The 17,423-nt window shown below is 40.8% G+C and overlaps 1 protein-coding gene across 2 annotated transcripts in view; it reads left to right on the top strand.

The window, feature by feature from the left end:
* The first annotated feature begins 426 nt into the window (after positions 1-426).
* Positions 427-17,423, top strand: part of CFAP97 (cilia and flagella associated protein 97) — a 33,615-nt gene continuing 16,618 nt past the window's right edge. The window contains exons 1-2 of one of the 2 annotated variants that reach the window (XM_004281729.3): positions 427-536; positions 7,887-8,938. In XM_004281729.3, the coding sequence (XP_004281777.1) occupies positions 7,891-8,938 (1,048 nt within the window). In that variant the 5' untranslated portion in view covers positions 427-536; positions 7,887-7,890. Of the gene's footprint in view, positions 639-7,886; positions 8,939-17,423 lie in introns of both variants that reach the window. The other variant, XM_033409262.2, reaches the window with a different exon arrangement.

Genomic DNA, 17,423 nt, shown 5'->3' on the forward strand with positions numbered 1-17,423 from the left:
CATAAAGCTAACTAATTCTTTGAACTGAACTTTGCTGATAGAAATAATCACAGGCACAGCCGCCTTCGTATTTATTATCATTGCTGCTGTTCGGGTACAAGATAATTAAAGCAGCTTTCCCCATGACATCAGCCACTGCAACAACTAGGTCCACCCGCACTGCGGTTAACAGCCGAGAGGCAGCAGCAGTAACACCCTGGCGGGGCACCGGGCAGCCGAGGGCGCGGAGATCACTCTCTTCCCGCGTCCCTTGCCATTCGAGAGGAGGGTCGTCGGGCAGGCCTCGCGCCCCCCGCCGGCCGGAGTGGGGCCGGCCCGCCGCACTCTGTGACACCCGCCGCGAGGAACGGCGCCGCGCGGGGCCTCTGGCACCGCCCCGTTCCCACGGGACTCGCCACGTCCCCTTGCGACCTCTTTTCCAGTTCCGCTCTCTCCGCCTCCGGAAGCTCGAGCCGCCGCCGGGGCTGCGGGAGCGCGTGCGCGAGGCCGGAACGCCGCGGGCGGCGCTGGGCTGCTGCGGTGGTCGCGGTTCCCAGGTGAGCGGCGCGCGGGCGACCCTTCCTCCCCTCGCAGAGCCCCCGCCCCCCGTTCAGGATACTTTTTCGTCTCCGGAGCCCAGGCCTCGGCGAGCACGCAGGGTCGGTATGCGGAAGCCGGCGCGGGAGGTTAGGAAGGCGGGCCGGCCGGGCCCCGAGCCCTGCGCCCCGCCTCCTCTGCGGCACGGGCAGACCCTCGGACGGCGGGTGTAACCACCGCGGAGGCGTCTGGGCCGGCGGGACCACGGGGCCGGCAACCCCAGCCGGCAGCGGTGGGACGGCCCGGCCTGCCCTGGGGCGCGTTCGCGGGTGGCTTGGGGGTCGGGGTCGGCCGTGAATTTAAGACGTGGTCGTGACCGGGATCCCGGCTCAGGGCACAGCCGCCCACCTCCGGGGACTTGACCCTGACCCCTGAGGCGGGAGGGGGATGTCAGTTATTATCCGCTACCTAGCGAGATCAGGAGGGGGTTGTGTAAAGAACCAGAGTTCCTGGAATACAGGTGTTTACTTTGGCCCGAGATTTTCGTGTACCCAATCGGTTACCTTCTTTGGACCAAATCATATGTCAAAACTACAGAAGTGTAATGTCATAGTATCAAAATGGCAGTTAAAAATGCCAGATTCCTATTTGTGTGTTTTCCTGATGGAACGTGAAAGCATCAGTATTTCTATTGCTGGTTCTGCAGGGGCAGTACAAATTGTGTGTCCAAGTGATTCCTGGGCACCTTTGGCAAGTATTTGTCCTCATTGAGCACGAGCAGGGTTACTGCAGCCTGATGAACTGTCATTTGATTTGAATCTCACTTTGAAGTGAATGTTATCAAAAGGATTGCTTAGCGGGACAGTTGGATAATTTTTCCGTTAATTAAATCACCTGAATGTTTAAGTCCTTACAATAACCGGTCTGTTGGATGTTATGAACCTAAACTTAAACCTGAAAAGTCTCCCAGGCAATGGGCTATGCACCCCTCTCGTGAACTGTGACCCCTTAGGGAGACAGATGCTTACACCTACTGGGGACTACAGGAACCTTATAAATGCAGATAAGGGGATAGTTGATTCCGGTGTGTGTGAGGGGCGGGGAATGAGGGACAGCTGTAGGAAACTAGCTCAGGTGAAAGAGGTGATTGTTGTGCTTACATAACTGGCTAGCAAAGAGCAGAACTAGGGCCCAGCCTTAAATCTCCTAACTCCAAACTCCTTCATCAGATAAACATTCTTTGAATGTCTAGTATTTGTCAGGTCCTACTTTAGGCACTAGGATATAAAGATGAGCAAGATACCAGGAGTTCCCAGTCTGGTAAGACAGGAAAGGCAGGAAACAGCTTTGAGAAACAGGGATTTCAAAGAAGGATCTGTAATCATTTGGCTTACGGTTAGACTTTGGGATTTAGACCTAGTTCATGTTAGGGCTGGGAAAGGTCATAGCCTCCAAATTTATAAATACCCTCTGCAACATCCCAGCAAATGGCCATCCAGTCTTCGCTCCAACATTATCTAGTGACTTACGGCTCCTAATTTTAGAAGGCAGCCCATTCCATTTTTCAGCAATTCTAATGTTAAACTCAGAACAGCTTTCGTATGCACTCCATCTGTTGATGCAAGTTCTACCTCTGGAGCTACAAATAATAGCTCTCAAGTCTGTTTCATATCACAGTCCTTCAAGTATCTGAACACACCCTTTCTCTTAGTCATTTCTTTTATTCCTATGAGCCCTTGGTCTGATAACCAATTAATCATAACTTCAGTTCTAGACTCTTCACCATAGCGCACCCAGGGCTAAGTGCTTCATTCAAAAAGATGTTGCGGAAAAACCTGAACGAGCTTTTTGGCTAACCCAATGGTTTGACCAAGCAGAATGTAATGCAAGTTGTCCTACACTGTATGTTGCTACTCCAGGTTTAATGACTTCCAGAAATGTCACTCTCCTTGCCAGAAATACCTTTGGAATTCATTACTCTCTTTGGAAAGGGGGTTGGGTCCCAAGCTCAGCTTGGAATAGAGAGTCACAAGTTGATTCAAAGTTCTGAATTCTTATTACCTAGGTTAACAATTTACCTAAGGTGACTGGTTTATTTAATTTGCAATGGCAATGAAATTTGTTCCAGATTACTTTGTTAGAGGAAAACTGCTACACAGCAAATATATCTAGTAAAATGTGTGGCAAACACTGACATATGTATCTAATTTTAACTGTACAGACCACCCTTTTTTGCAAAGAACTGTTTCTAAAGCTCTATTGCTAAACAAGTCCCATTTCCCTTAAAAATCCCTGTGAGGGGACGGTCTTCTTATCTTGCCCACTGTTTACCATCAAATAAATAATAGATATCACAACAATGTGTTTTAAAGTTCAAAAAAGGAAGTCTCAGTTCCTAGCCTTTTGGAAGGACCATACTTTGAAGCAGAGTAGAACAGTGGTTAGTAGCATGGTCCTCAAGACAGCCTGCTTTAGAATCTTGGCTGTGCCGCTTCTTAGCTCTATGGCTTCGGGCAAGTTCTTGGTCTGCTTCAGCTTCCTCTCTGCCAAATGGGAGTGATGAAATCTCTTACAGTTACTGTAGAGATTCAATGAGTTAATACTTGTAATGCACTTAGAATGATGCTAACATGTAAATACTCAATACTTCCGGCTATTAGTAGTAGTAGAATAACAGCACTAGTACAAGTGAGACTTAGTTATGTTAGTAATTTTATTTCCATAGAAATGTAAACAAGTTTTGCAGAGGGATGGAAGTTGGAATGATTTGGATGATTAGCTTTTTAAAAGATTTGTTTTTTAAACTGGCTAGGAAAATTTGTGCTCTGGGCTGTGCTATGAAACCATTTGCTTTTAAAATTTTAAGAACCTTGTAAAAAAAATTCTTGAGTCCTAAAGGCAGTCTTAACCATGGGAAAAACAGTAACCACAGCTCTTTTATTCCAGCCCTTGACATTTTGGATTAAAGGGTGAATTATCTTACAAAAAAGGCTGACTTTGGGGAGAATTTAATGACAATGTTAATAAGAGCTGCCCATCATTCAGCAGCTGATTTGATTTGTTGTTTTTCTTTTTGAACTCAGGTGGGCAGAATTGGATTGATAACGATCAGTCGTACTCTTTAGGTCTGTGATGACCTGTAATCACAGGCCTCTGCGCCTCTGCCCAGGATCTTTTCTCCTTTGTCCACTTTCCCAGCCTCATTCCTCCCTCCCCTTATAGGCTCATACTCTTAGATGTTTAGTGTATGTCCTCTCAGCCCATGCTGTAGAATTTTATTTATATGTTTGTGCCCTTGAGAATTTAGTTTTGTTTTGTGTGTGTGTGTTGCTTTTCATAATTGTATTGTCATTCATTTAATTCTTTTGGTAAGCATAATTTTTGTAGATCTCAGCTTATCCTTTTTGACTGATATATAATATATCATATACAACATTTTGCTTATCCATTTTCCTCTTACTAGACATTGAGTTTTTTCCAAGTCAGTGCTGTTACAGACAGGGCTGTGATGAACATCCTTGTACTTGTGCCCAGGAACACACAACTGGGAAGCATCAGAACCAAGTTTTGAGCCTGAGTGTCTGGCTCAATTTGTTCTCTTTCACTGTGCAGACTCCCTGTCATCACTTACTTGCTTAGTTTATTGCATGAACACTATTATTAAAAATGCAGCGGGATTGTTGATTTTTCAACTCTTCATTTTTGTTCTTTTTTCCCCTAGTTTTTGTTTAAATGTCTAAATTGTATTAACCCAAGATGGATAACAATTTTGTATTATGCATTTTTCATGCTGATAATAGCACCTAAATCAGGTGTCCACAAAATTTTTCATTAAAGGGATCAGTTGGTAAATATTTTAGGCTTTGTGGGCCCTATGGTATTGGTCACAGCTACTTAACTCTGCAGGTGTAGTGGGAAAGCTGTCAGAGACAGTTCCTAAACCTGTGAGTGGGGCTGTATCCCAATAAAACATTATTTACGAAACAAATGGTGGGCTGCATTTAGCCCAGGCACAGTAGTTTGCTGACCCCTGATTTAAATAATTATTTTAATGGATTCATAATATTCCTATATTCAAGTCTTTTTCTGTATTAAAAGAAATGCTGTAATGCACAGTCACAGCCACTAACCATCAAGGAAATGATCTCCCTAAGACTGAACGTCAGAAAAGTAAAGAAGAAAGTGACTGACTTAAAGATTGAGCCTGAAGCTGTGACCTGTGAATGTCACATGGGTTAAGCAAAAGCATCATAACCTCTGGATGCCACACAAAGGAACAGCAAACCTTGAGAACTTCAGAGCAGTAGCTGAGAGTGGTGCTAATGCCTTAGATTTTAATCACATCTCTCATTTAAGCTGAGTTTGATCAAAACGGGGGAGTTGTTAAAAAGAAAACTACAGGCTCCAGATGGAGTCACGTCTGCTGGGCCGCCCCACCAAACTGGGACTTCATACCTAACCTACTTGAAGCTTCAACCTCCCCCAGAAATGTAGTCTTAACCGGTCAGTCAGAAATGTTCTGGTCAGCACCAGTGAGGTAATCTGTCACAGGGCCCTGTCCATCCCCCAAAGGGAGATGAGGTAAACTGCCACACAGACCCCTTTCGTCCCCCATGGGTAGGTTACCTAAGCCTGAAATAGTCTTTTTTATATATGAGTTCCTTGTCTTGCCTTTAAAAACCTTTCCCTTTCTGTAGCCCTTTGGAGCTCCCCTCTGCTCTCTGGATGGGATGCTCCCTGATTCATGAATTGTTCAATAAAGCCAATTAGATCTTTAAAACTTACTTGTTTGAATTTTTCTTTTTTTTAACATATGTAAAACCTTTGAGGAGGAGGCTTCCTTCTGTTGATTTGAATTTTAAAACATAAAGAGGGCATTAATCCATGCTGCAGGAAATAATATTTCTTGTATTTAATATTTATTAAATATAATAAATATTATAAGTTTTAGTCTAATTTCTCTGAAATCTTTAAAATCTACTTACATCTTATTGCAGTTTAAATATAATAATGTGTTAGAATTTTAAAACTCACTTGTACTTAATCCTCTCTTAATTTATCTTCATTTAGCTTAAATTTTCCTGAATACTGTATACCATTTGCAAACCTGCTTAATTAATGGCACGATTACAATTTTAGTATATTTGATTTTCTTGAGTACCTCAAACAGCTAACAAGACACACTTATAGATCTCACAAAGGAAACCTAAGTACTTAGATGTTTTTTGTAAACCTAAGTCTAAACTTACTGATTTAATCAGATTCCCTTAAGTGTTTAAAAGTTGATTGCAGTTAAATTTTTGCAAGTTTAATATATCAGAATCTCTTAAGTTTTTCAAAACTTTAACGGCAGAAACCTTAACCTATCATATTAATCTGTCACATTAGTGTTAATAGTATAAGTTTGGTTGCTTTTTAAATCATGTCTCTACCTACTTGTTTTTATAGATTGCAGGGTCACTTAAACAAAGGCTGCAGAGTATCATGGCTGATTTAGGATACAGATTACATAGTCTTTTATTGCTTGATGTGGTGTAACGGAATTAATCATGATTTGAATATAGTGAACCCATAATTGGATTGTTGGCTACATATTATTATTATTGGAATTTTGTATATACCTTTCCCTTGACATAGCTCATGTTATTTGCTTCTTTTGAATATCATTATCAACTAATGGCTTTCCACAGAATTACTTTTTTATTTTTAAGTGTATTTTGTGTTTTTTTGTTCTTCAGTGCAGGATTGTCCAGCTTGGACAGTGGAAGCCCCTTTAAACTGAATCCTTTATTACCACTACTCTGGGATTATTGTTTGTCTTTACCTCCAGAAATGGAATCAGCTGCCTTCCAAAGGATCTTGGTTTTGGGGGGTGGTTTTAGTGGAGAATAGTATTAGAGAGGTCAAACTCTGAATTCTAGATTATTAGTGACAGATACTGTGACACTGCTGCATAGACCCCTGTAATAGGAGAGAAAGAAAAATATGACTTTATACTGACATTTCCAGTTTAATCCCAATTGCATGAAGTATTAAAATACTTTAAAATCAATTTTGATTTTTTACCTTAGTAGTACACATATAAATTTACAGGTCAGCTAATAGTTTAAGATTTATAGCCAAAATAGTGGTCCCGGCACCACGTTAGCAGCAATTGCTTTGAACTTTTTAATCCATTTCTATATTTAACTCCATGTGTCTAAATAATATGCCTTAATTTTTCCATTTTAGAAGCCTGTCTACTATCTCAGTAGATACTAAATCTCTCTTACGCTGGACTCCCTTTAGCACAATGAGACATGCATACTTCCCCCTTTTTACTGTGGTTATGTAACAATATGTGATTAAATATTCGGAGGTTTTTCCTCCAAGCTCCCTGTACTGTGTATACATGTGTCTTAGAGGTTTTGTTCCTCTTTAAGAAGGGACAGAGGGAGCTTTTACTTTTAATAGGATTTATCTCCTGCTGCTCCCCCAGTGAGGGCAGTGAAGGAGCAGAATAGGACAAAGACAAGTTCTGAAATAGGGAAGTTTGTTAATCCCCATTGAACTATTTCTACCAGAATGATGTGTGTTTGGGCTGGCTAGGCTGATCTGAAGAGGTTTTAACACCATCCTTTCTTATTCTAAACTCTAACTGTACTTAATTTATAGCATTCAGGTTTTCCTTGGAGGCCAGTCTAGGTATCCATGTTTGTGATATGCCTGACGATCTCTTATTATTTTCTTGTGAACCAAACTATTAGACTAACTTACTGTTCAGATCATTGGTGCTACTTGATATTACCCCTGTAGCCCCATTATCATTTCACTGAGTTATTGGTGTTTTTTTAAATTTATTTATTTTTGGCTGCGTTGGGTCTTCATTGCTGCACATGGGCTTTCTCTAGTTGCAGCGAATGGGGGCTAGTCTTCATTGTGGTGCGCAGGCTTCTCAATGCTGTGGCTTCTCTTGTTGCGGAGCACGGGCTCTAGGCGCGCGGGCTTCAGTAGTTGTGGCTTGCGGGCTCTAGAGTGCAGGCTCAGTACTTGTGGCAAGCGGGCTTCAGTAGTTGTGGCTCACAGTCTCTAGAGCGCAGGCTCAGTAGTTGTGGCGCACGGGCTTAGTTGCTCCGCGGCATGTGGGATCTTCCTGGACCAGGGCTCGGACCTGTGTCCCCTACATTGGCAGGTGGATTCTTAATCACTGTGCCACCAGGGAAGTCCGAGTTATTGGTTTTTGGTAATTTTTTTTTGTTTGTTTTTTTCATGTTTCTCTTTATCTATTACCCAAACTTCTCAGTTTTGGAAAATTTGCAATTACTGTATAAAAATGAAAAGTATTTGGAAATTACTCTTTTGTCTGATGGTTACACTTTCCCTCTTTTCAGATATATGTTTGCCGTCATGGATCAGTTTGGAGATATATCAGAAGGTGAAGTGGACCATTCTTTCTTTGACAGTGACTTTGAAGAAGCAAAGAAATGTGAAAGTAACTCAGTTTTTGACAAGCAAAATGATGACGCTGAAGAGAGAATAGATAAAGATACGGAAAATGTAAACTTGAAATTTGGAATACAGAGATGGAAAAGTGATCTTACTGAGAAGGGAACTGAAAGAAATGAGAAAATTTCTCCAGAAGAACACCCCATAGAAAATGATAATATACAAGCTAGGAATTCTTTGTCCTTGACCACTTCTTCACGATCAAAATTGTGTGATGCTACAGTAGAACATAAAATACACTTGCCCATCCCAAGTAGCATTCCCAAAATTGTAAAAGAAGGTGAACATGATTACTATACAGATGGAGAGGAAAGCAGCGATGATGAGAAAAAGCATCATGTCAGGTCAAAGTCAGCTAAACCATCTAATAACTTCAAGAAAAGCGTAAGTAAAAAGGATTCCAGAAGTAATTCCTCTTCCTCTCTGTCCTGCTCGTCTTCAAGTTCTGATACAGACTGTTCAAATACCGGGTCTGATGTCTGTTTATCTGATTCATCTCCATCATTAAAGAAGCGTCTCTCTGGTGTAACCCACTTGCCACCAAAACAGAAATATAAACTGGGAGAAAAATCAACAGGAGCACAAACTTCAGGTACTAAGCCGAGAGTCGGTGACTACACCGAGGAATCTGAAGATACTGTGACAGATGTCAGTCCTTTATCGACTCCGGACATCAGCCCTGTTCAGTCTTTTGAACTGGCTGCATCAAACGATCAAAAAATGAAAGTTAGAAGGCAAGAGAACGTGAGTCAAGAAGTATATGAAAATGTTGAGGATTTTAAAAATAATTCAAAGTCTTTGAAATCAGACAAAAAAGGGAAAGAAAAACATGAGCCCAGTCTTGCCTCAATGTCGGCAGTGTTGGATTCCAATTTAGACCACAGATACGAGGAAAAAGTCTTACATGACACAATGGACCTGAATCATCTTTTAAAAGGTAATTTTAAAAACTGTGTATTGAATTTAAATATTAAACTTAGTATTATATTGAGCTTAAATATTAAATGATATGAATTTGCCTTGATTTTTCACTTAAAAAAATTGTATTGTTTGGAATCATTGATATTATCATAGCTTTACCAAATATTCCATTTAAAAATATCTGGAATATCATTGTTTATATTACTGCAAAGCTACTCAGCTAGGACTAGAAACTACTTCATACTGATTCTGTTCAGTGCCTTATAAACTCAAAATGCCTGGAGAGACCAGATGGATAAAGTAAACAAGAGAAGGGGAGCCAGATGTTTTCCCACCTTTGGTAGAGACACAGGCATAAGATATATTTCACTTTCTTCTTCGAGAAAGGCAGCAGCACTAAGGTTAAAATAACCTGACCTGTTTCAGGGAAAGTGGCAAGAATACTGGCAAATTAGAGAACTTAAAGTAAACTGTAGGAGACTCTTCAGATTTTAAATGAAAGGCTGAAGAGCATTACTTGAAAGTAATTACCAAGTTGATAAAATAGCATAATTCAAGTTGTAGTTGCTTTAAGATAGAAGTATTTTAGAATTAGGATAATCCTGATTGCTGTATTTGTCTCAATTTATTATTACCCATTATTTAGTTTGAAAGGAACAGAATATTCCAGGTGAAATAAAAGCAACTTTGAACTTTATCTTTGACTAGTTAATATAAAACTGTAAAAATACTGAGCTTGCTGGTTAGGTTTTAAGGCAGTTGGAGATAAAATTTTTAAGTTGTAAATAGGACTCACTGTCTTCGTTTGTTTGAAATGTTATTTGAAAGAATAAATCTTCAGCTACATAATTTACATATGGTGGCAATGTAAGGGCATAAATAAATCCCCTATTTAGTCAAATGAGTCGCATAGATTGATAAAGTGTATTTTGGAGCAGTTTACACTTGTGAATGTTCCTTCTTTTATAGGTTTTCTTTGCTCTGATCGTACCTATTGATTGTTTAGTGTGTCTGAAAAATCAGATTCTTGGCATTGGCTATTACCATCTAGTGGTTAAGACTCTACTCAATATATCTTTCCTGATAAATGCTCATTCAGTCTCTTAAAACTTTCAGGATTGAGTTTTCTATTCTTGCCCCTCTCCTTCTTCCCCTAACAACCAAGAGTGATCTTTTAAAAAATAAATCAATCCTACTAGTTTTCTTCTTAACTCTTCAGTGGGCTTACTCTTAGTTTAAATCCAAATTCCTCATCATAGGCTAACAGACTTTACATCAGTGATTTTCACCCGAGGCAGTATATTAGCATCACCTGGAGAACTGTTAAATTATCAAAACAAACTGTTAAATACTGATGCCTAGGCTCTGCCATGAGATTCTGATGCACTTGGTCTAATATGCAGTTAAGAGTGATAAATGATTCATTGCTGTCCGTCATATGGATACTTGCCTACATCTCCTTTCCTCTCTCTCTGTCATTACCTCTTGGTCCAGTCACACTCCTTCCTTACTGTTCTCAGAATACTTTGCATTCATGAAGCACTTTGCACTTGCCGTTGGCCTTTCTCTTTGTAGAGGCTACTTCAGTCTGTTTCTAGGGTCTCGGTTTCTATGTCACCTTCTCAGGGATACTCTTTCTGAACATTCTGTGTAGAAGCTGCGTACCCCACCTCTGCCTCTCTGTCACAAAAACATATTTCCTTCCATGAGACTCTGGAATCAGTGTAAGCAACATGAGGGCAGCATCCTATTTCTTGATGGAATCCCCAAATCTAGCAAGTATTGGCACATAATAGACAGTATTTATTTATTTATTTTGCGGTATGCAGGCCTCTCACTGTTGTGGACTCTCCTGTTGCGGAGCACAGGCTCCGGACGCGCAGGCCCAGCGGCCATGTCTTACGGGCCCAGCCGCTCCGTGGCATGTGGGATCTTCCCGGACCAGGGCACGAACCCGTGTCCCCTGCATCGGCAGGCGGACCCTCAACCACTGCACCACCAGGGAAGCCCCAATATCTCTAATTTTTTATCAAGCCATTCAGTGTAACAATTTTCACTTAAAAAAAAATTGTAATGGCCACTTTGCAGTCTGTAAGATCAGGTGTATGACAAATTGGGTTGATAATTCGTCAGGTTGAGGGCTGCCTCTGTCTTCATCTCTTCCGGATCTCCAGCATCAGTCCCAGTGCTCTAGCGTAACAGTTTTCAAACTTTTTGACCTTAAGACTAAAAGCACTCTTTTAGAGATTATTGAGGACCCCAGGAAGCTTTTGTTTAGTGGGTTATATCTATATAAATATTTACCATATTAGAAATTAAATCAGAAGTTTAAAAAATATTTATTACTTCATTTAAGAATAGTAATAGTGGGGGCTTGCCTGGTGGCGCAGTGGTTGAGAGTCTGCCTGCTGATGCAGGGGACACGGGTTCGTGCCCCGGTCCAGGAGGATCCCACATGCCGCGGAGCGGCTGGGCCCGTGAGCCATGGCCGCTGAACCTGCGCGTCCAGAGCCTGTGCTCCGCAACGGGAGAGGCCGCAACAGTGAGAGGCCTGCGTACTGAAAAAAAAAAAAAAAAAGTAATAGTAAACCCATTATGTATTAATATAAGTAACGTGTTCTATACAACATAACTATAGTTCCAGAAAAGTTAGTGATTTTTGCTAGTTTCTAATGCCTGGCAATAGCTGGATTCTCATGTCAGCCTCTGCATACAGCTATTGTGATATATTGTTTTGGTTGAAGTATATGAAGAAAATCTGGCTTTACAAGGATATATAACTGGAAATGGAGCGTTTTAATAGCCTTTTCCGTTAATTTTAGATATTTTTTTGATACCACACCAAGACTCCACAAGTAATAGTTTCTTAAATGTTAGTTGCAATGTACAATTTGAAACTGATGTTAATTTGTAGTCCATTACATTAGAATTTATTGCTCCGTCTTACATTTTGAACGTATTGTTTGCCCTTGCATGGTTTTGTAACATGATATACAGGTTATTTGGAAAATGTTGGTTCACTGAGCATGTAAATGTTGACATATTTCATAGTACACCATACAGAAATCACAGTTGTTAATATCACTACCAATCTCACTAGAAAGCTCTTGGGAAGCTATCAAACTCAGGTTTATCAAAAATTCTAATTTTTGCTAAAATGCTCAGATTTTATGATTGCCAACAGATACTGTCAGTTGTTTTTCTTGAAGTGACAGGTTTCTTAAAATCATATTTGTAATGCAAAAAATTGGAAGGTAGTTGAAATTAAACCATAAAGGGGCTTCCCTGGTGGCGCAGTGATTGAGATTCCGCCTGCTGATGCAGGGGACACAGGTTCGTGCCCCGGTCTGGGAAGATCCCACATGCCGCGGAGCAGCTGGGCCCGTGAGCCATGGCCGCTGAGCCTGCGCGTCTGGAGCCTGTGCTCCGCGACGGGAGAGGCCACAACGGTGAGAGGCCCACGTGCTGCAAAAAAATAAATAAATAAAAATTAAAAAAGAAATTAAAGCATAAAAATCTATCTGATGTGATAATGCAGACTGCTCCTAATGTTTTGTATTAATAATATGCATCTTAATATATTTGCTGTTTCTTCTGTGTCAAATGTCTATTGCTACATTGTTCTTAATAATTTCTACTGTGATTTATATGTGTTTAAAAGTAGCAGCCAAACGTTTGGCATTATAAAGTATCTTACAAAATTTTCTTAGATTAGAAAAGTAAGTATATTGAAAATAAACGTTACAGAAGATAAATGAAAATGTATAATATGACTTGTAGTTCATTTTAAGGGCTCACTGTTCCATTTTTTTATTCTTATAAGTACTGTTTGATTCCACAAATTATAAGCATCACTCCATTCTAGGAATGAGAGAGGACACAGCCAATAAAAATCTTATCTTGCTTTAGGGAGAAAACATTTGACCCTTTTGGAATTGTCAGGTTTTAAAAAAAACCATCTAATGGAAAATAGTCTGTGATATCTGAGCTTTTTGTTCAGTACCATCAATGATTATCTCTTTGTATTATTTAGGGTGATTTTGGATGTAAGAAACAGAAATTCCTAATGAAACAATGTTTCTCACATAACAAAAAGTCCAGAGATAGACCAGCTTGAGGGTTGACTGACTCAGTGGCTTAAAAATGTCCTCAGGGACCCAGGTTCTGTCACTGTATTCCCCCAGCCCTAGTGTTGGCTTCATCCTTAGGCTACCAAGAGATGTCTGCAGCAACTTTTACTATCCACATGCAGACATGACAGTGTCCAGAGAAATGGAAGCTGCCTCTACGTCTGGCTCTCTTAGAGTGGAGGAACCTTGAACTGACTTCCACTTATGTCTCATTGCTCAGAACTTAGTTACACTCCCATTCCTGAAACAGTGACTGGCAAGGGGAATGGGATTATTCCAGGCCAGTAAACTCACTCTGGAGTCAGGGTTGGGAGTCCGGAGAGGGAGGTCAACTTCCTCTTAAGGACATAGCTTCATGGGGAGGAGCTAGCTGTCTTAAAAAAAAATAAAAAAAATAAAAAATCAGGATGTGTTAATAAGTAAGAAGGAGGGGAAAGTAGTGTCAGGGAGGAGAAAATTTTCCCCTTCTCCTTCTTGAGTTCTTTTGGCTGGCCTAAAAATTAAATTGAGACAAAACATTAACAGGAGAAAAAAACAAATTTAAATCGTACTTACAGAGGTCTCAGAGAAATAGGAGCTAAGAAGTAAGCAAGGCAGGCAGCTTTCACACTTTATAGACAAACAATAAATTTTGTGAGGAATTGACAGGACAAAGAAACTTAGGTTTGGGTTTTTAATTAGTGAAGAATCTTAGCAGGGATTGGGCTTGGAGTAGTAAATCAGCAAAGAAGAACAAGGCTTGTTTATGCAGCCTTCTTGGTCCCAGGTTCCCTATCACTGGTGATAAGATTGGCTCTCTCCCTCCTGGTACAGGGAGGGCACCTTTCACATTGAGAGATTCAGTTCTTGTTTTCAGGGAGACAGGAGGGTCAAAGTGTCATTCTTGCGCCAGCTTTTTCTTAAGTAACTTTAATTCAAAATCATCAATATGGCACTTTGGCATATTTGGGGGTGACCTGCCCAGAACCCCAACAGTAGGAATATATGCTAATTGGGCAGCCAGCTTTATCCACTAGGCCAGAGCTTCTCAAACTTCAATATACATACAAATCACTTGGGGATCCTGTTAAAATGCAGATTCAGGTTCAGTTAATCTAGAGTAGAATCCAAGGAGCTACATTTCTAGCCAGCCCGATGGTGATACCAATGCTGCTGATTCAAGGACCCTAGTCTGAGTATCAAGACATTAAAAAAACTACCTGGTCCCATTGAAAATAATTAAGGTGTATCCTCACAGCTCTTAGCTAATCCATTTCTGAAACATTTTAGATACAGAAAGCCTATATATTTTTAAGTTTTAAGTTGGAAAAATGATAATCCACCCCAAATCCCTTATCCGTTTCCCAAATATAATTGAAACACTGAAACACTGGTTTAACCCGGAAACTGAGCTAAAATGTAAAAGGAAAGCTTTATTCATACTGCTGCACCGTAGGGAGCCCTGATCGCAGTGACCTGCCAGTAGGCGGTATTCAGGGCTTCTACAGGCACAGGGACAAAACAGCGTTTTGCCCGTTGATACATCTGTTATTGGAGTCAGTAATAAACCACCAAAGATTCTTTATAGTACTAAAGTATTTTAAATACTAATTATGGAGATCAGTCTATTGCATAAGGTATTTGTTTAGATTTTTCAAATTATTTTTCATTCTCGGTTTACCCAGTGAAGCTTTTCAGATCCAAGAATATTTTCATTAAGTTTTCTTCATTTCTTTCATTAAGTTTTCACATGTCCAGTTTCCACGGACATGTGAGATGTGATGTGTGCCTGGCCAAGCTATGCCCCTCTGCACTCATATCTCAGTAAGCCTTATTACTTCCAACATTTACCCCACTCTGTGGGCCTTTTAGGCCTCCTTGGCTCACCTAATTTCTTCACAGCCTTTTCCACTTCCTGGGAAGTTAAATTCACTTAATGAGAGGAAGATGATAGTGATGATGGTAACACATTTTAAAAAGTATGAGTAGGACCTGTGATCCCATCAGAGACCAGCTGAGTAGGAACACAGCATGCTCTGCAGCCTCTCAGTTTAAACATTCTCACTAGCTCAAGTACAGCTACAGTAAAACACTTCATTCGTTCAGATAGTGAATTCTGAGGTAAATATTTTGCAAGCTATTACAGCAAATATTGGGTGAGACTTTAGATAGGGGTGCCTCTATTAGCTAACAGTGTTAACATTATTTATTGGTTTAAAAATGTTTTGTTAATAAGTTTGTGAGTTCAAACTAAAAAATATTAAACCTGTGAAAGAAAAGTTAATAATAAAAGAACATAAAATCAAGTGTCCCAATAGGCCATGGGATATTGAAATAGGCCATGGGATAATGAAACAGTGTTGAACTTGAATACTCACACAGAGGGGTGAAGAAAATTCTGAAAGCGGAATCAGAACCTTTTAGGCTGGGGCTTCCCTGGTGGTCCAGTGGTTAAGACTTCTCCTTCCAATGCAGGGGGTGTGGGTTTGATCCCTGGTCAGGGAGCTAAGATCCCACATGCCTCGGGGCCAAAAACACCAAAACATAGGGACTTTCCTGGTGGTGCAGTGTTTAAGAATCCACCTGCCAATTCCGGGGGCACGGGTTTGAGCCCTGGTCCTGGAAGATCCCACGTGCTGTGGAGCAGCTAAGCCCGTGTGCCACAACTAGTGAACCTGCGCTCTAGAGCCTACGAGCCACAACTACTGAGCCCATGTGCCACAACTACTGAGCCCGTGCGCCTAGAGCCTGTGCTCCACACAAGAGAAGCCACCGCAATGAGAGGCCCACGCACCGCAATGAAGAGTAGTCCCTGCTCACTGCAACTAGAGAAAGCTCGCACACAGCAACAAAGACCCAACCGCAGCCAAAAATAAATTTTAAAAATAAAACAGAAGCAATATTGTAACAAATTCAATAAAGACTTAAAAAGAGCAACTTTTAGGCTTCTGGGTGTCATCCACATGACCATAGACAAGCAGTAACTTTTCTGTGCCCCAATTTCTTCATTTGTAAGATGGGGGTAGTTGATATAGGTTGCTAAGGTCCATTCTAAATACAGGGTTCTGGGGTTCTGTGAGAAGGGAAAGTCCGTGGAGACTAGAATTATTAGACATCTTACTTTGGGGGGACTTCCCACTCCCATCCCCAGCCTTCCTTTGCTGTACAAATGTCGAAAGGGTATGATTGGAATTAGTTCTTTGGCCTTGGGCTGTTTATCCCTGAATAGGCAGAGAGGGCATTGAAAAGTGGAGTAGTGGAGGAAACCAAAGTTAGGCATTGGCTTATGGCATGAATAGCTCCTGTTTGGAGAGCAGTGAAGTTGACATGACTAGATTTTAAAGTACCTTTCATCCTTTGTAACGGTAAAATGAGGTCAGTTTAGGAAGAATCTGGAGGGCGAAACAGAGATGGTTTAGAAATGCACCACTTCAGATTTTACCACCTAGATTCTGTAGGAAATAATTAGATTCATTATTAGAGGGTGTATCCTGGGAAGAAAAACTAATATAAGAGAAAGAAAACTAATATAAGAGAAAGAAACGGGATAAGGAAGCATTGATGAGCAGAGAAACCTGTCAGACCTATTGCTAAACTGATAGCAACATAGGAGGAAATAAACAGTACAGTATTCAAGGGGAAGATACAGCCCCCGTTACCCTCGGTAAGAAAGAGGATGCCCACGCTGGGACTAGTGGCTGCTGGCACATCCCTTGGCAGCACGTTGTTTGTCTTTGCTGGCAGGCTGCAGCAGACAGGGTTCAGATAGGCAGGCAGGAAATCTCAGATACCCTCGGCCCACCACCAGATACTACCGAAGGTTTGATAAAAGCTCAAATCAACAGAGGCACCATGCTCACGTGAAGAACCAAATGCCTGAAACTGTTAAAGGAGCAAGCTCAACGATTTTAGAGAGGATCTGCAAGGACAGAACTATTTTCACTCGTAAAGCGAAGGCATGATTTGCTTTTCACTCTCTCCTGTCATGTGTGGAGCTTTCCAGGGGCTACATGACAATGACAGCACAACAGAGTGAGTGCAGAAGCAGATATGAGAATCCAGCTGTCTTCTATTAAGGCAGGCATTAAAATATTTGCAGAAATGTTCAACTCTGCTACTCTTCTCACTAACCTTTTTTATAAAAATGTGATGTTCACATATCACTGGTTTATTGTTATTTTCAGACTAATTAATACCTTAAAATTTTTCCCTTTTAACTTCTAACATGATAAATATTGATAGATGTAATCCACATAAACATTCTTTGGGGTCCCCAATAATCTTTAGATGTAATGAAAGGGTCCTGAGACCAAGAAGTTTAAGAACTTCTATTCTAGAAGAATGGAATTAGAATATAGCATTTGTAGTCAATTAGAGAAAAAAAACTTTATC

This window comes from Orcinus orca, chromosome 21 (genome assembly GCF_937001465.1).
Source record: "Orcinus orca chromosome 21, mOrcOrc1.1, whole genome shotgun sequence".
Taxonomy (NCBI): domain Eukaryota; kingdom Metazoa; phylum Chordata; class Mammalia; order Artiodactyla; family Delphinidae; genus Orcinus; species Orcinus orca.